This window comes from Arachis stenosperma, chromosome 7, assembly GCF_014773155.1.
Source record: "Arachis stenosperma cultivar V10309 chromosome 7, arast.V10309.gnm1.PFL2, whole genome shotgun sequence".
NCBI lineage: Eukaryota > Viridiplantae > Streptophyta > Magnoliopsida > Fabales > Fabaceae > Arachis > Arachis stenosperma.
In genome coordinates, this window is record NC_080383.1 from 56690673 (window position 1) to 56713739 (window position 23067).

A 23067-nucleotide genomic window follows, 5' to 3' on the forward strand; every position below is an offset into this window, starting at 1 on the left:
CCAAACATACACCAAGTGGGCCCCGGAAGTGGATTTATGCATCAATTACTTACTCATGTAAACCCTAGGAGCTAGTTCATTATAAATAGAACATTTAACTATTGTATCAGATGTTTTTTGACCACGTACATCTTTGGTCTCAGTTTTGTTTTATTCTTCATCTTAGGAGATCATTGATCACGTTTTAGGGGGCTGGCCATTCGGCCATGCCTGGACCTCTTTCACTTATGTATTTTCAACGGTGGAGTTTCTGCACACCATAGATTAAGGGTGTGGAGCTCTGCTGTACCTCAAAGATTAATGAAGTTCTATTTTCTTTTATTCGGTCTCTATCTTATTCTTATTCCAAGATATTCATTCGCACCCAAGAACATGATGAATGTGATGAGTAAATAACCCTCATTATTATTCTCACTTATGAGCGCGCGTGATTGACAACCACTTACGTTCTACCTGCAACAAGGCTTGAATGTGTATCTCTTAGATTCCCCAACAGAATCTTCGTGGTATAAGCTAGATGGATGGTGGCATTTATGAGGATCCGGAAAGTCCAACCTTGTCTGTGGTGTTCCGAGTAGGATCCTGGGAATCCGGAAAGTCTACCTTGTCTGTGGTGTCCGAGTAGGATTCCGGTAATGAATGACTGTGACGTGCTTCAAACTTGTAACCTGCTGGGCGTAGTGACAACGCAAAAGAATCAATGGATTCTATTCCAGTAGGGGAGGGAACCAACCGGTGATTGGCCGTACTGTGACAGAGTGCGTGAGCATTAGCTTTCACTGCGAGGATGGGATGTAGCCATCAGCCATGGGTGATGCCTCCAGACTGGTTAGCTGTGCGAGTGACAGCCGCATAGGATATTTCCCCGAGAGGATTGAAAGTAGCCACAGCTGATGGTGAACCCCTATACAAAGCTTGCCATGGAAAGGATTAAGAAGGATTGAGTAGAAGGAATAGGAGAGCAGGCGTCCGTGAGCTCTACAGCACCTCCATTCTGCTTATCTGAAATTCCTACCAATGAATCTGCATAAGTATTTCTATCCTTTTTATTATTTATTTCTTCCTATTTTCGAAACCCATAAATCAATATTTAATCCGCCTAACTGAGATTTGCAAGGTGACCATAGCTTGCTTCATACCAACAATCTCTGTGGATTCGACCCTTACTCACGTAAGGTTATTACTTGGACGACCCAGTACACTTGCTGGTTAGTTGAACGGAGTTGTGCTTCCACTCAGTGCCAATTTCTAAAATCCAATTACAATGAATCAAATCAAAGAACATATGATCACAATTTCGTCCACCAAGTTTTTGGCGCCGTTGCCGGGGATTGTTCGAGTATGGACAACTGACGGTTCATCTTGTTGCTCAGATTAGGTAATTTTCTTTTCAAAAATCTTTTTCAAAATTTTTCTTTTATTTTTCGTTTTTCTTCACATTATTTTCGAAAATAATTAATAAAAATCCAAAAAAATTAGAAAATAATAAAAATCAAAAATATTTTGTGTTTCTTGTTTGAGTCTTGAGTCAATTTTTAAGTTTGGTGTCAATTGCATGCTTTAAAAATTTTTCTTGCATTTTTCGAAAATCTCATGCATTCATAGTGTTCTTCATGATCTTCAAGTTGTTCTTGATAAGTCCTCTTGTTTGATCTTGATGATTTCTTGTTTTGTGTCTTTTCTTGTTTTTCATGTGCATCTTTGCATTCATATTTTTCATGCATTAAAGATTTCTAAGTTTGGTGTCTTGCATGTTTTCTTTGCATCAAAAATTTTTCAAAAATATGTTCTTGATGTTCATCATGATCTTCAAAGTGTTCTTGGTGTTCATCTTGACATTCATAGCATTCTTGCATGCATTCATTGTTTTGATCCAAAAATTTCTTGCATAAAGTATTTTTGTTGTTTTTCTCTTTCATAATCAAAAATTCAAAAATAAAAAAAAATATCTTCTCCTTATTTCTCTCAAAATTTCGAAATTTTGGAATTGACTTAGTCAAAAATTTTAAAAATTAGTTGTTTCTTACAAGTCAAGTCAAATTTTCAATTTTAAAAATCTTATCTTTTCAAAATCTTTTTCAAAAATCATATTTTTTTCATTTTTTTTCTATTTTTCGAAAATTTCAAAAATCTTTTTCAAATTATTTTCAAAATCTTTTTCTTATCTTTATATGTAATTTTCGAAAATTAGCTAACAATTAATGTGATTGGTTCAAAAATTTGAAGTTTGTTACTTTCTTGTTAAGAAAGGTTCAATCTTTAAGTTCTAGAATCTTATCTTGTAGTTTCTTGTTAGCTAAGTAATTTTAAAAATTAAATCTTTTTCCAAAAAATCTTTTTCTTAAAAATCTTTTTATCTTTTATTTGATCTTTTTCAAAAAAATTTTATCTTTTACAAAATTTGATTTCAAAGATATCTTATCTAACTTACTATCTTCTTATCTTTTTCAAATTTGATTTCAAATCTTTTTCAATCAACTAACTAACTTCTTGTTTGTTTCTTATCTTTTTCAAAACCACCTAACTACTTTTCTCTCTTCTATTTTCGAAAATATCTCTCCCTTTTTCAAAAATTCTTTTTAATTAATTAATTGTTTTATGTTTAATTTTAATTACATTTTATCTCTAATTTTCGAAAATCACTAACCCCTTTTTTAAAATTAATTTCGAAAATTCCCTTCTCTTTTCTTCTTCTATTTTATTATTTAATTACTAACACTTCTCTTCACCTCTCTTCATCCAAAATCCGAATCCATTCTTCATTCTTCTACCCCCTTTCTTTTTCTACTAACATAAGGGAATCTCTGTACTGTGACATAGAGAATTCCTTTTTCTTTTCTTGTTTTCTTCTCTTTCATATGAGCAGGAACAGGGATAAGGGCACTCTTGTTGAAATTGATCCAGAACCTGAAAGGACTCTGAAGAGAAGATTAAGAGAAGCTAAATTACAACAATCCAAAAACATCTTTAAGAGAAACAACCTTTCAGAAATTTTCGAACAGGAGAAGGACATGGCAGCCGAAAATAATAATAATAATGCAAGGAGAATGCTTGGTGACTTCACTAAGCCAACGTCTAAGTTTGATGGAAGAAGCATCTCCATTCCTGCCATTGGAGCCAATAACTTTGAGCTTAAGCCTCAACTAGTTGCTTTAATGCAACAAAACTGCAAGTTTTATGGACTTCCATCTGAAGATCCTTATCAGTTTTTAACTGAGTTCTTGCAGATCTGTGACACTGTAAAGACAAATGGAGTTAATCCTGAAGTCTACAGACTCTTGCTTTTCCCTTTTGCTGTAAGAGACAGAGCTAGAGTATGGTTGGATTCACAACCCAAGGATAGCCTGGACTCATGGGATAAGCTTGTCACTGCATTCTTGGATAAATTCTTTCCACCTCAAAAGCTGAGCAAGCTAAGAGTGGATGTTCAAACCTTCAAACAAAAAGATGGTGAATCCCTCTATGAAGCTTGGGAAAGATACAAGCAGCTGACTAAAAGATGTCCATCTGACATGTTTTCAGAATGGACCATATTAGATATATTCTATTATGGTCTCTCTGAATTTTCGAAAATGTCATTGGACCATTCTGCAGGTGGATCTATTCACCTGAAGAAAACGCCTGAAGAGGCTCAAGAACTCATTGACATGGTTGCTAACAACCAGTTCATGTATACCTCTGAGAGGAATTCCGTGAACAATGGGGTACCTCAGAAGAAAGGAGTTCTTGAAATTGATGCTCTGAATGCCATATTGGCTCAGAACAAAGTGTTGACTCAACAGGTCAACATGATCTCTCAAAATCTGAATGGTTTGCAACATGCATCCAACAGTACTAGAGAGGCAGCTTCTGAAGAAGCTTATGATCCTGAGAACCCTGCAATGGCAGAGGTTAATTACATGGGTGAACCTTATGGAAACACCTATAACTCATCATGGAGAAATCATCCAAATTTCTCATGGAAGGATCAACAAAAACCTCAACAAGGTTTTAACAATGGTGGACGTAATAGGCTGAATAATAGTAAGCCATATCCATCATCTTCTCAGCAACAGACAGAGAATTCTGAACAAAACAATTCTAATTTAGCCAATATAGTCTCTGATCTGTCAAAAGCCACTTTTAGTTTCATGAATGAAACAAGATCCTCCATTAGAAATCTGGAGGCACAAGTAGGCCAGCTGAGTAAGAAAGTCATTGACACTCCTCCCAGTACTCTCCCAAGCAATACAGAAGAAAATCCAAAAGGAGAGTGCAAGGCCATTGATTTAATCAAAGTGGCCGAATGCACCAAGGAGGAGGAGGACGAAAATCCTAGTGAGAAAGACCTCCTGGGACGTTCCTCAAGCAAGAAGGAGTTTCCTATTGAGGATCCTGAGGAATCTGAGGCTCATACAGAGACCATAGAAATTCCTTTAAATCTTCTTCTGCCATTCATGAGCTCTGAAGAATATTCATCCTCTGAAGAGGATGAAGATGTGACTGGAGAGCAAGTTGCTCAATACTTAGGAGCTATCATGAAGCTGAATGCCAAGCTGTTTGGTAATGAGACTTGGGAAAGTGAACCTCCCTTGCTCATTAGTGAACTAGATACTTGGATTCAGAGGACTCTACCTCAAAAGAAACAAGATCCTGGCAAGTTCTTAATACCTTGCACCATTGGCACCATGAGTTTTGAAAAAGCTCTATGTGATCTTGGATCAGGGATAAATCTGATGCCACTCTCTGTAATGGAGAAGCTGGGAATCATTGAGGTACAACCTGCCTTGTTCTCATTACAATTGGCAGATAAGTCCATAAGACAAGCTTATGGAATAGTGGAGGACGTGCTAGTAAGGGTTGAAGGCCTTTACATCCCCACTGATTTCATAATCCTAGAAACTAGGAAGGAAGATGATGAATGCATCATCCTAGGAAGACCTTTCCTAGCCACAGCAGGAGCTGTGATAGATGTCAACAGAGGTGAGTTAGTCCTTCAATTGAATGGGGACTACCTTGTGTTTCAGGCACATGGCCATCCCTCTGTGACAGCAGAGAGTAAGCATGAAGAGCTTCTCTCAGTTCAGAGTCAAGAAGAGCCCACACAGTCAAACTCTAAGTTTGGTGTTGTGAGGCCACAACCAAACTCTAAGTTTGGTGTTCAAACCCCATATCCAAACTCTAAGTTTGGTGTTGGGAATACCACACTTAAATTGACCTGATCACCTTACGGCTCCATGAGAGCCACTGTCAAGCTATTGACATTAAAGAAGCGCTTGTTGGGAGGCAACCCAATTTTATTTATCTAATTTTATTTTATTTTGTTTCTTTGTTAATTTTGTGTTTAATTAGGTACATGATCATGAGGAGTCACGAAAAAAATCAAAAAAATTAAAAACAGAGTCAAAAACAGAAGAAAAAATTTTTTCACCCTGGAGGACGCACGGGCTGGCGTTCAACGCCCAGAAGGTGCATCTGGCCGGCGTTCAACGCCAGAACAGAGCACCATTCTGGCGCTGAACGCCCAAAACAAGCAACAACCTGGCGTTAAACGCCAGGATGCGCACACAGAGGACAATCTGGCGCTGAACGCCAGAAACAAGCATGAAACTAGCGTTCAACGCCAGAAACATGCATTACATGGGCGTTGAACGCCCAGAACATGCACAAATGGGCGTTTGAACGCCAGGATGATGCATGGAGGCATGTTACATGCCTATAGGGTGAAGGAATGGTATTTCTTTTCACCTCAGGATCTGTGGACCCCACAGGATCCTCACCTCAGGATCTGTGGATCCCACAGGATCCCCACCTCAAGATCTGTGGACCTCACAGGATCCCCACCTACCATATTCCCACCTTACCTCCTAATCCTAGTTTTTGTGATGACTACTTCCCATGTCACACTTAACCAACACCCATCACCAATCACCTCAATTCCTCTTCCCAATTACCCCATTCACCATTCACATCAACCTCCTCTTCCCCATAACCCCCACCTACCTTTACAATTCAACTTCTCTTTTCCCACCCAATCCCACCCATATAGCCAAATCCATCTCCCCTCACTCACCTCCATTTTTCTTCTTCTTCTTCTCTTCTTTCTTCTCTTGCTCGAGGGCGAGCAATATTTTAAGTTTGGTGTGGTAAAAGCATAGCTTTTTTTTTGCTTTTCCATTACCATTAATGGCACCTAAGGCCAGAGAAACCTCAAAGGGAAGACAAAAGCTTCCACCTCTGAGTCATGGAAGATGAAAAAGACTCATGTAAACTGGAATAGCTCAGTTGGGTAGAACATGTGGCTGCAAATCAAGAGATCCCTGAGATACCTCAGAGGATAAGTTATCCTCCACAAAGATATTGGAAGCAACTAAGGGGAGGAACACGAAAATTACTAGGAATCATTCAACAGAAGCAAGGAAGAGACATAGAGGAGCTCAAAGAGCACCATTGGTTCTTCAAAAAGGCGCCACCCTCACTCAGGTGGATTCATTCCTTGATTCTTTATTTCTTTCTGTTTTCGGTTTTTAATATTATGTTTATCTATGTTTTGTGTCTTTATCTCATGATCATTAGTATGTAACCATGCCTTAAAGCTATGAATAAAATCCATTACTCCTTCACCTCTCTTAAATAAAAAATGTTTTAATTCAAAAGAACAAGAAGTACATAATTTTCGAAATTATTATTGAATTTAGTTTAATTATATTGATGTGGTGACAATGCTTTTTGTTTTCTGAATGAATGATTGAACAGTGCATATGTCTTTGGATCTTGTTGTTTATGAGTGTTAAACATTGTTGGCTCTTGAAAGAATGAGGAACAAAGAGAAATGTTATTGATGATCTGAAAAACATCATGAAATTGATTCTTGAAGCAAGAAAAAGCAGTGAAAAAAAAAATAGAAAAAAAAAAAGAAGAAGAAGCAGTAGAAAAAGCCAATAGCCCTTAAAACCAAAAGGCAAGGGTAAAAAGGATCCAAGGCTTTGAGCATCAATGAATAGGAGGGCCCAAGGAAATAAATCCAGGCCTAAGCGGCTAAATCAAGCTGTCCCTAACCATGTGCTTGTGTCATGAAGGTCCAAGTAAAAAGCTTGAGACTAAGTGGTTAAAGTCGTGATCCAAGGCAAAAGAGTGTGCTTAAGAGCTCTGGACACCACTAACTGGGGACTTTAGCAAAGCTAAGTCACAATCTGAAAAGGTTCACCCAGTTATGTGTCTGTGGCATTTATGTATCCGGTGGTAATACTGGAAGACAAAGTGCTTAGGGCCACAGCCAAGACTCATAAGTAGCTGTGTTCAAGAATCAACATGCTTAACTAGGAAAGTCAATAACACTATCCAAAATTCTAAGTTCCTAGAGATGCCAATCACTCTGAACTTCAAAGGAAAAAGTGAGATGCCAAAACTGTTCAGAGGCAAAAAGCTACAAGTCCCGCTCATGTAATTAAATTAATATTCATTGATATTTTGGACTTTATAGTATATTCTCTTATTTTTATCCTATTTGATTTTCAGTTGCTTGGGGACAAGCAACAATTTAAGTTTGGTGTTGTGATGAGCGGATAATTTATACGCTTTTTGGCATTGTTTTTATATAGTTTTTAGTAAGTTTGAGCTACTTTTAGGGATGTTTTCCTTAGTTTTTATGTTAAATTCACATTTCTGGACTTTACTATGAGTTTGTGTATTTTTCTGTGATTTCAGGAAAATTCTGACTGAAATTGAGGGATTTGAGCAAAACTCTGAAAAAGGCTGACAAAAGGACTGCTGATGCTGATGGATTCTGACCTCCCTGCACTCGAAATGGATTTTCTGGAGCTACAGAACTCCAATTGGCGCGCTCTCAACGGCGTTGGAAAGTAGACATCCAGGGCTTTCCAGCAATATATAATAGTCCATACTTTATTCGAAGAATGACGACGTAACTTGGCGTTGAACGCCAAGTACACGCTGCTGTCTGGAGTTAAACGCCAGAAAAACGTCATGATCCGGAGTTAAACGCCCAAAACACGTCATAACTCGGAGTTCAACTCCAAGAGAAGCCTCAGCTCGTGGATTGATCAAGCTCAGCCCAAACATACACCAAGTGGGCCCCGGAAGTGGATTTATGCATCAATTACTTACTCATGTAAACCCTAGGAGCTAGTTCATTATAAATAGAACATTTAACTATTGTATCAGATGTTTTTTGACCACGTACATCTTTGGTCTCAGTTTTGTTTTATTCTTCATCTTAGGAGATCATTGATCACATTTTAGGGGGCTGGCCATTCGGCCATGCCTGGACCTCTTTCACTTATGTATTTTCAACGGTGGAGTTTCTGCACACCATAGATTAAGGGTGTGGAGCTCTGCTGTACCTCAAAGATTAATGAAGTTCTATTTTCTTTTATTCGGTCTCTATTCTTATTCCAAGATATTCATTCGCACCCAAGAACATGATGAATGTGATGAGTAAATAACCCTCATTATTATTCTCACTTATGAGCGCGCGTGATTGACAACCACTTACGTTCTACCTGCAACAAGGCTTGAATGTGTATCTCTTAGATTCCCCAACAGAATCTTCGTGGTATAAGCTAGATGGATGGCGGCATTTATGAGGATCCGGAAAGTCCAACCTTGTCTGTGGTGTTCCGAGTAGGATCCTGGGAATCCGGAAAGTCTACCTTGTCTGTGGTGTCCGAGTAGGATTCCGGTAATGAATGACTGTGACGTGCTTCAAACTTGTAACCTGCTGGGCGTAGTGACAACGCAAAAGAATCAATGGATTCTATTCCAGTAGGGGAGGGAACCAACCGGTGATTGGCCGTACTGTGACAGAGTGCGTGAGCATTAGCTTTCACTGCGAGGATGGGATGTAGCCATCAGCCATGGGTGATGCCTCCAGACTGGTTAGCTGTGCGAGTGACAGCCGCATAGGATATTTCCCCGAGAGGATTGAAAGTAGCCACAGCTGATGGTGAACCCCTATACAAAGCTTGCCATGGAAAGGATTAAGAAGGATTGAGTAGAAGGAATAGGAGAGCAGGCGTCCGTGAGCTCTACAGCACCTCCATTCCGCTTATCTGAAATTCCTACCAATGAATCTGCATAAGTATTTCTATCCTTTTTATTATTTATTTCTTCCTATTTTCGAAACCCATAAATCAATATTTAATCCGCCTAACTGAGATTTGCAAGGTGACCATAGCTTGCTTCATACCAACAATCTCTGTGGATTCGACCCTTACTCACGTAAGGTTATTACTTGGACGACCCAGTACACTTGCTGGTTAGTTGAACGGAGTTGTGCTTCCACTCAGTGCCAATTTCTAAAATCCAATTACAATGAATCAAATCAAAGAACATATGATCACAATTTCGTCCACCATTCCTCTAACCAGATTTTTCTTCACTAGCTTAGAAATTTGGTACATGCTAGCATGACCCAACTTTCTATGCCATAGCCATTTTTCAAATTCAAGAGATGTAAAACATGTTACATTTTGTTCTTTTAAGTCCTCAAGTGTTAATCCATACACATTGTTGCATCTCTTAGCTTCAAAAAGAGTATCCCCAGTTTTTTCACAAACAACCAAGCATACAAATTTTCTAAAAATTACTTCAAATCCTAAATCACACAATTGACTTACACTAAGTAAATTATGCTTCAAACCATTGACAAGAAGAACATCATTTATACAAGATGAAAAGTTTTTACCAACTTTTCCAACAGCCACTATCTTTCCTTTTCCATCATCACCGAAAGTGACAAGTCCTCCATCATATTCATCAAGCTTTATGAAGAAGGTTGTCTTTCCGATCATATGCCTAGAGCATCTGCTGTCCATGTACCACATATTTTCTTTCCTCTTGGATGCTAGGCATACCTACAAAATAAGCTCAAGTGACCTTAGGTATCCAAATCTTCTTGGATCCTTTCACGTTAAACCATCTCTTATGTCCCAAATCATTGTAATCAAAAATAACTTTGTAAATTTTATCACCAATCAATCTTTCACCAAAGAAACACTGAATGGGAAAATGACCATTTTGGTTACACAACCTACAAAACCTTGGAGTTGCTATTTTGTTAAAATAGGTGGGATCTTGAAACCTTGTGTCATTGGATGAAGAAGGTTTATCTTTAAAAGAAGATTTCTCATCAGATTTATAAAAGTGATATCCGTTGAAGCATGCAGCACATAACAAAGGAATGGGTTTCTTTTGTTAAGTGAATAAAACAATATTGTGCCCCATTGCCTTTTAATTTCGGACCAAGCATTTTTGGTCTCATACCAAGACCTTTAATTGGGCTTGTTATCATAATTGCTGGCCCAATTAACAATAACACTATTTTAGCCACCATGATCTCAATAATTTAACATCTAGGCTGAAAGAAAATTCTTCCAATAGGCTTTGTTTAAATTTGTTCTTCTCTGTTCGGCCCATAAAGGAAACTGCACCGCAAAATTTATTATAATTAACATACTTTAATAAATTAATAATTTTGCTGTTAATAATGTTTGATCATCATCAATTTAAATTAGAGTTTTCCAAACTCATCAACCTCATTCGATAAAATCCAATGGGATAAAACTTCAAATTGGTTTTGTAAAGGCCCTTTCAATTAGCTACGAGTTTCCCTTTCCTGAGTGGGGTTAGTTCGATATTGTTCCTTATGAGGATATGGTCATTTTCAGAAAAGCTTCTTTTGATGACATTTTTGTTGTATCTGACTGTCATTCTTTGTTTGAACACCTCTTCTTAGGTCCGAGCTTTTTCTCTGACTTTAGGTAGCAAATTGAGTTCCTGTTGGAGGCTCTTTGCATTCCTTACTTTATTGTAAACGACCCCTCTTGGACTTTCTTCGCTGACTTCAATTGGAATAATGTTTTTTACCCCATAGGTAAGTCAGTAAAAAAATTCTCGTGTAGTAGATTAAGTAATTTTTTGATATGCCCAAAGTATATATGGAAGTTGTTCTACCCATGCGCCATGCCCTCTTTATTGAGCTAAGTCGTCTCTTAAGCCTATTGGGGATGACTTTGTTGGTTGCCTCAACTTGACCGTTTGCTTGTGGGTGCTCGAGTGAGATGAACTAATGCTTGATTTTGAGCTCAAAGACCAGGTTCCTAAAATGTGAGTCGATAAACTAAGTGTTATTGTCAGTTGTAATCGAGAATTAAAGGAACCCCAAATCTGGTCACAATGTTGTGCCATAGGAACCTCCGACATTGTCAAGCTATAGTAGAAGCTAACTATTTGGCTTCTATTTATTTCGTGAAGTAATCGATTCCGACTATCAGGTACTTTACCTGCCTTTGCGCTTGTGGGAAAGGATCAAGTAGGTCCATCACCCATTTGAAAATGACCATGGAAAAGGTTTCAACAAATCCTTTGGGTGAGGGTTCTAAATTGTTTGTCGGGACGGTAGTGGGATAATACTTACAAGAGACTCTAATGCTTAAGTCTGCAAAAGTTTTAGTAGGTTTAAGGTGAGATTAGATTAAAAAAATCTTGAGTATTGAGATATTTATAGAGTTGTAGATGTAATCTACTCATCTTTTGAAGATGACTTTAAATGATAATGGATTGTTATTCTCTTACAGAGTGTGAAGTGACTCCATGTTTGAGTTGGTTATCACCACTGATAACCAATAGTGGGAGAGCATTTGACTTGCTTTCCAAGTCGAGTTGGATATGGATTAGGAGACTTGTATCTGAGTCAGTCTAACCTTGTGTGGCCCACTTATGAGAGTTGCTCATTTTTCGGTGCGAATATGGGTTGGACCTATCTTAGTAGGTCCAGCTATAAGCACAAGTCTTTATCAATTTCTTTCTTTCTATAAATTAAATTCTTGTTGATCGATCTCCTTTAAAACCTCTTTTCCGTTCACTTGGTTCATGGTTAGTAGTTGAGCTTTTTTCTTTGGTTTTTTTTTTCTAGTTAGATCTTCAAAACCTTTTCTAAAAGTAAAGAATGTTAAATCATTTTCTAATCGACTTCACTACAAGGTAATAAATGATATTTCTCAATGTAATCAAATCATTAACGCTTGTAATGGTAAATCACCTCTCTAATTTAAGACTTTTATGGGTGACATATACATATTTAAAAATGTTCTTACTCATTTATATTCATCTAAATTTGCTTCTTTTAACAACACTAAAAAACAAAAAATGAAAATGATTGTAAACTCATTATGGAACTTACTTTTTTGAAAAGTAGAAATTATAATGACTTGAAGCTATTCATATACATGTTCTAGCTGAATCAGACCAATTGCTATAGATATTTAAAAATAATAAAGAAACAAGAATATTGCTTATTTTCTGTTTCTATTATCTCTTCGTAAGAATAAACAAGACAAGTCAAAAAGTTAAAAATTGTTAAATTTGTTTTTATAAACCAACTTTTTTATATAATTATATATGTAATATTTTAAATAAAAATACATTTTAATAATATTTATATAGTTTTATATATATTACGTATTAATATCTTTCACAAAAATAATTATTTAAAATATTTTTAATTTCAATATGAAATGATCTATCATCTGTCAAATAATATAAAATAAAATTTAATTATTTTATATTTTATATGTTGTAACAAAAAGTAACATCTTAATATGAATTTGTTTTAATATCTTAAAATTTTTACTCCATATTTATCAATTTTAATAAATAAAAAGATTTATAATCATTTTTGTATATATTAATATATTTTGTGTTTATTTATTTATTTAAATATGCTATATAAAACTAAAAATAGTTACTCATTTATTTATATAATAATCTATATTTATTAAAGTCTATCAATATCAGGAGTAGAGCTTAATATAGAGGAAGGGAGGCAATTGCCTCTCCAAATTAATAACTTTTACTTATAAAATCTTCTATTTTATAATTTGATCCCTCCTTAATTTTATATTTTTTTCTTCTATTTAGTTGTATTTTTTATATTGTCCGCTTCCTAAAAGAGGTTCTAGCTTTGCCCTTGATCAATACTATTTTTTTATAGCATTTTTTTATTTTTATTTACTGAATTCTAATAATTCATAAAAGTGGAACATTCAATACATGATTTTTTAAGCTCATCTAGATACACCATTTCATACCTAAATTAAACATAGAATTTATCCATCTTTAGATATTGCATATGATCGTGGGTTTACTCAAGCTGAACAAGAACAGAAATGTAAATCCCCATAAGGTATTTTGCATTGTTGGAGGAATTCAACCTAATAAGTAACAGCTATAAAAAATGCATATAGCAAGTAAAATGTAGATTTAAACAAGTCTAAATTGGATAGAGTGAAGCTGTTTGTACTAGATGAGTTACATGGAACATATGTAGAGCAACATAAGAGGCTCTATAATTATTGTACTGAATTGCTACGATCAAATCTAGGGTCTTCGGTCCATTTGTAAGTTTATAGACCACCCTAATTTGTCTTTGAGACACTATTGTCAGGGAGGAACATGAGACCAACATTTGAAAAACTCAATATGTACTTGGATGCTTGAAAAAATAGTGTTACGGTATGGAGGCCCATGATTGGAATTAGGGGGTGTTTTATTAAGACACCCTATGAAGGCCGACTACTTAAACCAATGGTTCAGAATCCTGACCAAATCCTCACAATTGCTTATGTAGTTGTAGAGGCAGAAACCAAAGAGTTTTCAGACTTGGTTTCTAACCCACTTTTGCGATGATCTAGAAGTTGACAGGATTAGGAATTACGACTTTACATTTAATCAACAAAAGATTTTATTTAATTCATTGAGAATTGAGATAATACTTAATTTGGTCCCTGAACTTACACTCGAGCCTCAATTTAGTTCTTGAAATTTCAATTGCCTTTATTTAGTTCCTGAATTTTACAAACTTTACTCACGTTAGTCTCTACAGTGATTTCCATCACGGAGATATTATCAGACATGTCCAACAAAATGTCATGCTGGACTCCACTAAAACAATGTCATTTTAGTTTGGCGCCCAAATAGTCCAAAACGATATTGTATCACGTTTTGAGATGGCAAACGTTTCAGTTAAACAAGCACTAGATCATATTCTGCCCGTAATAGGATTGTTCTTCTTCTTTCTCTTGTCTACAATAGCGCTGTTGTGAGTCGGACTCATCAAATTCGTTGAAGTCGCGATTCTCTTCTCTTCAATCACTTCACATTGCACCAGCTGTCTTTTTTTCACCTACATTGAAGTAAGAAAAATAGTGAAGAAAAAACTTCTATACCTATGATGATGCTTTATTTTTTTTCTTCACTTTTGGTTCCTCCTCTTTTTCTTTTTTATGCATTCTAACTAAATGCATTTTTCTTTGCATGTTAGTATAATGTTAATTTTTTGTGCTTATTCTTTGTTAGTATTTATGTTTTCAGTTACTATCATTTAATTTTTTGGCTTATTAGTTAGATGTTTGATCATTACCTTTTTCGGTACCATTAATTTGATTTTGAGTATTTTAGGAGAGTATTTTTGGGTTAGGATTTCGGCATTGGTGTGTTTGTCTGATAATCAATGTATTAAGAAATAAAAGGATGGAATCAGATTGTTATATGCAATATGTTACATTTAATTCTTCCTCTATTTTAATTAGAAGAGAGGTGCAGTTTCATCAAAGTCTTGATCTCTATATATAGCCAAGTCAAGTAAGTCAATTGCTTCTTGCATCTTGTAACATGGAGTAATTGATCCACAAGATTTAATTATTGATCATATATGGAGTAGTTGATATAATTTTCTTAATGAATTTTTTTGGTCTGTTGTTGTCTTATAATAACAATACAATTTCTGTTTTAGCAAGTCTAACCTTATCAAGACATGGTAAAGAGTAGTCAAATTATATTTTTTTTCCTATTGCATCTCTCTTTCTTCAATTCACTTGAATAATTGAATAATCATTAAGGTGAATTTTGTAGATTATTTATTAGAAGTTAAAACTGAACACATTTTCGTCATAGGATGATTTAGTGCTTATTTAAAAGTCACGTTTGTAACATTTTCATGAATTTTCTTTTGTTAGTTACTTATATTTATTATTGAAATTGTAGTGGTGAAATAAATTGAGAATTCTATTTAGGCTTAGTTTGGTAAAGCTTTTACTTTTTAAAAGTAGCTTATAAAAGTTAACTTTTAAAAGATGGCTTTTTAAAAGTTGTAGCATTTATGTTTGGTAAATCAAATCAAAAACAACTTTTAATAAACATAAGCAACATCAATTGTGTTTGGTAAAATAGCTTTTAAAATTTAAAAATACTATAATAGACATAAATGCAAATATTAAATTTGAAAATTAGTTAACATATGAGGTTATATTAGACTTTTAAATTTTGAAAAGCACAAGCCAACTTTGAAAAGCTCCCTCCTAGGTGCTTTCAAAAGCACCCCTAACTTTTAAAAGCCGCAAGCACAAGCACTTGAGCTTTTTAATTTACCAAACGCAAAATGACGTGCTTGTGCTTTTTAAAAGCACAAGCACCTCCTGAAAAAGCTTTACCAAACCCAGCCTTAGTTGCACTAACATAACAACTTATTAATTAATTCACGGATTAATATAGTTATGTTAACATCATTATTAAATGAATTCCCATATATATATATATATATATATATATATATATATATATATATATATATATATATATATATATATCAAGCACACTAATTCTAGTTGTTGATCATTAAAATTATATATCACCATAGAGGATCATTTGTCAGAAATGAAGATGGAAGCTTGACATACTGAAGAGAACAAATTTTTTCTTGGATTAGATATAGACACTTCGGATGCTTTTTAAGCAGGGACCACTATAAACATCTTGGTTATGATAAGGTTGAGCAATGTTGATGGCTGGTTCTCAACAGGCCCTTGACAGCTGGTTCGAGGACCATGACTAATGACAATGAGATGCTAAAAATGTGCATCTTTGCAGAGAGAAACAACGGAGTTTCTCATGTGTATTATGAACATGGAGTCTATGATCTGGATTATGTTGTAGAACAACGACCATCTAAGTCAGCTAAGCGGTAGTTAATAAATTTTTTTTGTTCTATGATCAAGATTCATCTTATATATTACCATGTTTTGGTTTTCTGATACAAATATATTTAATTATTACTGGTTGTATATATTGTATTTCTGTGTACAGGGATGCCTTATATTCATGCTTGTACTGCATTGGCTAAAGCCAGAAAATGTCCTGATGAATTTTACTACAAGTGGTTGATAATAGATGCATATAATGACATATATGCATTCCATTTAAACCCCTATTCCTGATCAAGTAATGTGGGAGAAGTCTTCATACAATAGACCACAAGTTCTAAAATTCAAACAAATGCCAGGAGCACCTAAAAAAATGTAAAAAGGATGCCAATGATGGCCTTAATAGAAGCAAGAAGCAAAAGACCAAGATGAAGAGGATTTATAAAGAAGTTTCTTATCGCTATTGTGGCGAAAAAGCTCACACAAAGAGAAACTGTCTAAAGAGAGGATGAAGAAGTGGCAGCTGCTATAAGTGGTAATTCCAACCCTACTGCCCCTACCACTACTGCTCAGTTGTGAATCCTGCTCATGCTATTCCACCTGTTGATGTACCACCTCAAGTTGCTGCACCTAATGGTAATCCACCTCTAATTCAAACTCAAGAAGTTCAGCATGAAGGCCAGGCTGAGGTTGAGCTTGGCATGAGCCAACCAATTATGTCTCAGCTGGTATATTTTAAATTATTCCTTAAATTTAATCACTATATCAATTCATTTTTTGTTCAAATTTCACTAACTTCTTCACACTTTTTATAGATGGAGACTAGTCTAGTGCAACATAATGCAAGACCCCCAAAGCTTGCAACCAAAAGAATGGTGTCCCAACCTTCTAGTACCTCACCCGCAACTAATGTACCAGTTGATCCAATGCAAGGTGTATCTTCAAGGATAGCCACACGACTAGCCAGTATCATGAAATTTGTCCCTACTGCCGGATTTAAACCTCCACGAAAAAAAATTGAATTGTTGATCATTCTCTATTTTTAGGAGCTTTATATGTAATAGGGCATTATACTTTTGGATTATTTACCTTTTGGATTAGTTATCTTCTTTCTCTAAGTTTGCATAACTTTGCAATGTTAGCTTTTGGTTAGTTATACTTGAAATAGTTCCTTTTGGATAACTTTACATCACACTAACATTATAGTTGTGTTTGAATTCAGGATCAATGTGAATGTTTTATTAATGAATTATAAAAGAATTGGATGATATTTCTTATCTAAAATTCTTATATTTTATTTTGTATAATTGAATTCACAAATAAACAATATCTTAACTCACAAATTACAATTTCCATTTAAATTAACACAAGTGCAATTTTCATTCATTGAAACTTAAAATAAAAATACATACAACAATATACATTAACTTTTCTTCAAAATATTCCTCTAATTTGAATCTTTCAACCATCAAATTTGGCATTTTAACAAAATGCATCAGGCCAGTCTTCACCATTTCTATAATAAAATAGCAACTACAAGCAAATTTGTTACAACTAACAAAATTCCTTCCAATTTCAAAGCCCTAACTTTAGATTTCAAGCTTCCAATCTTTCAAGCAAAATTCATCCTCATTCTTCATCATTTTCATTTTCTGGAACCACTCTACATCTTGCTTCTCCTTCTTTATGAAATTTATTAGCCCAAACAAACAACCTACACCACCTCTTGCCAACACTTTGCAAACATATTCCATAGAGATGGAGGAAGAATAGATACTACAAGTTTCATAAAAAATTTAGAATACTCTTGCACTTATATTATAGTTTGGATACCCAAAAAAAGGTCTCTTTGAATTTGCATATGTTTTTTACCATCTCAAAACGGGTCTACACCCACACTCACACCACTCTAGGAATAGTTCTTCTCTACTTCAAGTGATTTTTCAACCTCCATTAAAGCGTTGGTTGCTGGAACTCTCAACGGATTTACTACCGCTACCCATTATGAACTTTATAAAAATATCTCCCAACAGAGGAGTAAGGTTCGAAGAAGAAGCTAAGGAGCTTCAAATGGATTGGGGATTAGGTATTTAAATAGTTGCTATGGGACTAAATTGATGCAAACGTTTCAAAGGTCACGTAATATATTCGTTTGGCGTCCAGCGTGGCATTTCGTTGTTTACGTTAGAGACTAACGTGAGTAATATTTGTAAAGTTCTGGGACTAAATAGAGGCAATTAAAATTTTAAGGATTAAATTGAGATTCATGTGTAAGTTCAGAGACCAAATTGAGTATTATCTCTAATTCCTTGTTACTCTCTGTTTTTCTTTTTTTAGCAATTTCAATTATTAGACTTTTATATTGTCATTGTTTTTTTTATAGTTGAGAAAAGTGACAAATAAACACGTGAGAATTTATATTTCGGATAGATTAATCCCTAAAAAAAAAATACCAATAAAGTGGATAAATTAATCCCTAAAAAAAAAAAGTACCAATAAAATCTTTTAGAATAACAAACTTGCAAGTTATCAAATTAAGACATTCTATCATAATCATAAAAGATAAATTTAAAAATAATATATCCATATCTGTTATTTTAAAAGACATTATTGGTATATTTTTTTTAAAAACTAATCTATTTGAAATATAAATTTTCAAAAATTTATTTATCATTTTACTCCTTTTAGTTTTACTTTTATTTTTTCCTCTTTCAATAATGAGAGCAATCTACCACAATAGTTTTTGATGTCCATGTGCATATCTCCCATAAACATTTTTCAACAGAAAATATAGTAGAATAACATTGTTACAGTTTTAAAACATTAAAAAAAATTTTGAAATATGTCCCAAACGATAAGAACAAAAACGATACTTTATTCTAAAAAAAATTAATTGAGACGAAGATAGTTTATATGCCCCGTAACCACGTTAAGGTTAGCCCCAAGAATATCATCCATTCTTAAAAGCATTAAACTTAAGTACTTAACCAATAATATGAGAGAAGTTAGATGGTTGAAGTTAAAGTGATATTAAAAAATTAAAATTAAAATAAAAAATCATTTCTTAAGTAGAGATGAAAACAAAGCTTCAACTTCAAGACACAACGAATATGCATATAAAGGCTCTTCCATACTACATAGCCACACTCAGAAGATTCAATCCATATACAATTTCATGAAACACCAAGAAAAACTAAACAAAATTATTCGATGCAAAGGATCTACTTTAGCAATTCAGACACCGCAACAAGAAACAGTAGCTGAATCTAAGATTTTATTGCCTAGAATAGAGGGTAAATACGAGTAGAGAATCCAAATTCAAGGACCAACATAGAGAGACTGGATGATGGGTAGGCGAGGAAAGAAATGTAGCTTACTCGCGTGCATAATCAGTTTATTGTATTTCCAGCTATATACTAAATACTACAACTACCTAATGGAGTGATCCAAAGAAAAATTGGAACAGCACAATCGTCGGTGCAGATTTACACTTGTTAAGACGATCTATGGCAATACAACTTGAAGATTCTTTTAATACACTATATACCTGCCATCAAATATCAGAATAGACAATGTTAGTTCACAAGCTTGTTTTGAAATAGAAGATAAATGGCTATAAATAATGGCTATGCAGAAATACATGTGCTATAAGGCATTAGTGCCAACTATGCTGCCACAAATATAAAGTAGACAAAGTTGCTCCACCAAATTGTAGTGTTTTTTTTTTCTTTATTCTTTTTTCAAATGTAGCAACGACACAGACTAATGCATAAAGATTAACAACAGATCATTTTTGTTTTTTAAATGTAGCAACGACACAGACTAATGAATAAAGATTAACAGGAATTTTTTATGGTCCCAGATGTGCTTTCCCATAAAGGCCAAGGATCAATCTTCTTGAAATACAAAAAAAAAAAAAAAACTAATTCATAGGGAAAATTACACTCTGCAGCAAAGTATTCAGTTTTGGCAATCTTTAAGCATGCACTAACCACCTGGTAGTCTAAGATTTTAACTTGAATAGATACACACAGGATGGTGAAAATGAGTTATGACTTGCACGAATATGCAAGATGTGATTCAGCATTTCAAATATCCATGACATGACTGACATCAACAATAAGATTTGTATTTTCTCCTTATGTTTGTTTGCTTATCTTATAAAACCATGCCTAAAGTCCTAAATCAAGGTGCATATCTAACACTGAAGGAAACAACCTTCTATTGCATACGAATAAGAAAATGTAATTAACTAGAAGACTGCTTTGTTAGGAATGAAATAGAACAAAATGAGGATAGAATACAATTGGCATGGTTTAGGAATATCAATACACTGATACCATTGTTCTGATATTATAGGATAGAGAAAAGGCCCTTGTTTGGAAATACCAATAGAAGGAAATGGAGTTGCAAGAACTCTAAGTTCTTATTAATTTCAGCCTGCAATCCCTTATGCCATAACACTGACCCGATGAGAAGAGATGGGAGTAAATAAGGTGCAAGATGAAAGACGGATGAAATGAGTTCTCTCAATACCTTATTACATTCCATCTCACTCCAACTCTTGAACTGCCAATCCTAAAAACTTGACAATACCAAATGCAAAAGTCGGTGGTATTGAATAGCATCATGTAACCAAACCAAAAGACAAACGGACATTACAATTTTTGAGTAATCACTTGCTGAAAATTGATAGATTCATTATGAAAGATCTTCCAAGAACAGCAAATACACACACCATCACCATTTTACTAAACACTGTGGCAGTTATAATTAACTTAGAACTCAATTAGCAAGAGGGAAATCTCCATGATCTTCGGCACAGACGTAACATAACAACAATTTCAGGCTAACAACTCTTCATCACTAACACAATACCAAAACATAAAACTATAGGCAAACCAAAAGAGGAAAAAACTGCTATGTTTTGTACCTTATACATTGATGAATTTGCAGACAAGACCACCCCTTCATTCACTGCCATTGCCACCACCGATTCTGGAAAAATTCTCCGAATCACCACCCTCACCCTCCTCGCTCACCACAGATGCACCATTGGAGCCAATCAAGCCGTGCCTTGAGGCAATGTGATTCAGAGTGGTCCTCAACCCGTAGAAATCATCCTCCTCTTCCTCCATTAGCTCCGAAAGCCTCACCATCGCCGCCCTCAGCTGACTCCTGATCTCGCTCGACGTCAAAGCACCATCGAGGCCGTCTTCTTCCTCCCCTTCCGCCTCCTCCTCTGCCGCCGAAAGTCGGAACCGGCAGAGCGGGCACGAATCGTGGAGTTCGAGCCACGGCGTGATGCAATCGGAGTGGTAAAGGTGGTTACACGGAAGCTGCTTTGCTTCCTCGTCGATTTCAATGTCGTCCTTGCACACCGCGCACGAAACGACACCGGTTGGATCGAGCTGGGAGAGCAACGCAGAGGTGACAAGAATTACGGGGACGGCGGTTGCGGAGGACTTGGACGACGCTGTTTTGGAGGAAATCAGGGACGGGGAGAGTAAAGAGAGGGGGTCCTCGAAAGCGACGTCGTCGTTTGGACTGTCGGTGGTGTTGGTATTGGAGTTGGAAACGAGGTGGTGGTGGATTAGGCGGTGAAAGAAGGGGGAATCAAAGAGGGAGAGAGAGGAGAGTGGTGCAACGGCGTCGTTTTGGGAAGGTGAGTCCATGAGTTCTAGGAAGTGGGTGCGGCAGTGGGGACACATGAGAGGGGAAGAACGGGAAGAGGAGAGAGCGACGCTCATGTCGCATTCGTGGCACCAATAGGTATTGAGTTCTGATTCCTCCGCCCCCGTCGCCGTCGCCATGATGGCTGGTGGTGTTGGTGCAAGCGGCTGTGGAGGAGGGGATTAATCAATTAAGTGAGGAGTTTGACTTTGAGTTTCTGAGGAGTCAGGAAAGGGCAGCGAGGAGTCATGGTTAAGATGAGAGAGAGGGGGTGGGAGGAGAACTGAAGAAGGTGAAGAGAGAGAGAAAGTGGGGCCCGCACGCAACCTTCTTCAATACAATAGGTTGGTTTGTCTATCGTTTGTTACGTTTCGTTTGGTATTTTGTGGCCTATGTCTGATCAACTAGAGCCACTATTGTCAATATAATTCAAGAACAGAACACTTTACATCAGCGTCGCTTTGGCCGAGTGGTTAAGGCGTGTGCCTGCTAAGTACATGGGGTTTCCCCGCGAGAGTTCGAATCTCTCAGGCGACGTTTTTTTTCTTCTATTTCCTTCTCTGTTATGCTATTTCACTTTATCTTTGCAAACGTTTGGAACTTGTAACATATTTAGTCTATTTACTATCTCTGCATCAGCCAAAGACAGAGAGGCAATGTAATATATTTTAAGGTCTCTCTTTCTTTTTCTTTAGCTTTTTCATAAGTGATCAATTTTGTTTGAATTTGACAATACCTGAATTGTGGTAAAGTAAATCATAAAAATAAAAATCCATAAAATTTGCCGCCACCTTGAGTACTTGCACAGAAGGACTCATATCACATTCAGAATTTTCTGTATATGACACCTGCGGATTTTATTTGATTCGAAGCCAAGGAAGCATCCTATTTTCAGCATATAGATATCTTACTTCGATCATGATGATGCGCCCTGGCCCCATGGCAAACGGTTGTTGTCTAAGTTGGTGGCATATAGGTTTTCTTCTAATTATTATAGTTAAGGCCTCATAGTCCAAGCAAGTGCAAGGTGATTTGTGATATGGCTTCCCAACCCCTAGAATTATCCCGTGTAAGATGAATAATGAGGATGTTGCAGCCTAGTCTTCAAGGCAATACTGTGGGAGTTGGTGCAACATTATTTGGTGCGGACACAGAAGGATCAATGTTGGCTATGATTATAACATCAATATAACAATTGATAACGAGAATTGCTAAAGTCTATGATGATTTGCTAGGAAATTATAGTAATATGAATTGCTAAGAGTTTGAGAGAGGATTATGTTCTTAGAGTTATGTGATTAACTTTCCATGTTAGACGTTCAAATTATGGATTTAAGAGCTAAACTTTTTACGAATTCAAATTTTGTGTGCCTGACAAAATGTTGGTCGATGCAGAGTGATAGAATTACTTAAATTT

General features: G+C 35.7%; 1 protein-coding gene and 1 non-coding gene across 2 annotated transcripts; one reads left to right on the forward strand and one right to left on the reverse strand.

Annotated features, from left to right (window-relative positions):
* Nucleotides 1-19070: 19070 nt before the first annotated feature.
* Nucleotides 19071-21965, reverse strand: LOC130941958 (E3 ubiquitin-protein ligase SIRP1-like). The gene is made up of 2 exons (XM_057870614.1): nucleotides 20911-21965; nucleotides 19071-19524 (listed from the first exon to the last, which is right to left on the reverse strand). The coding sequence occupies exon 1, from the start codon at nucleotides 21788-21790 to the stop codon at nucleotides 20948-20950; it is 843 nt and encodes a 280-aa protein (XP_057726597.1). The 5' UTR covers nucleotides 21791-21965; the 3' UTR covers nucleotides 19071-19524; nucleotides 20911-20947.
* Nucleotides 21966-22105: 140 nt separating this feature from the next.
* TRNAS-GCU (transfer RNA serine (anticodon GCU)) lies at nucleotides 22106-22187 on the forward strand. Its single transcript has one exon. It is a non-coding gene; the product is annotated as a tRNA-Ser (tRNA).
* Nucleotides 22188-23067: the final 880 nt, after the last annotated feature.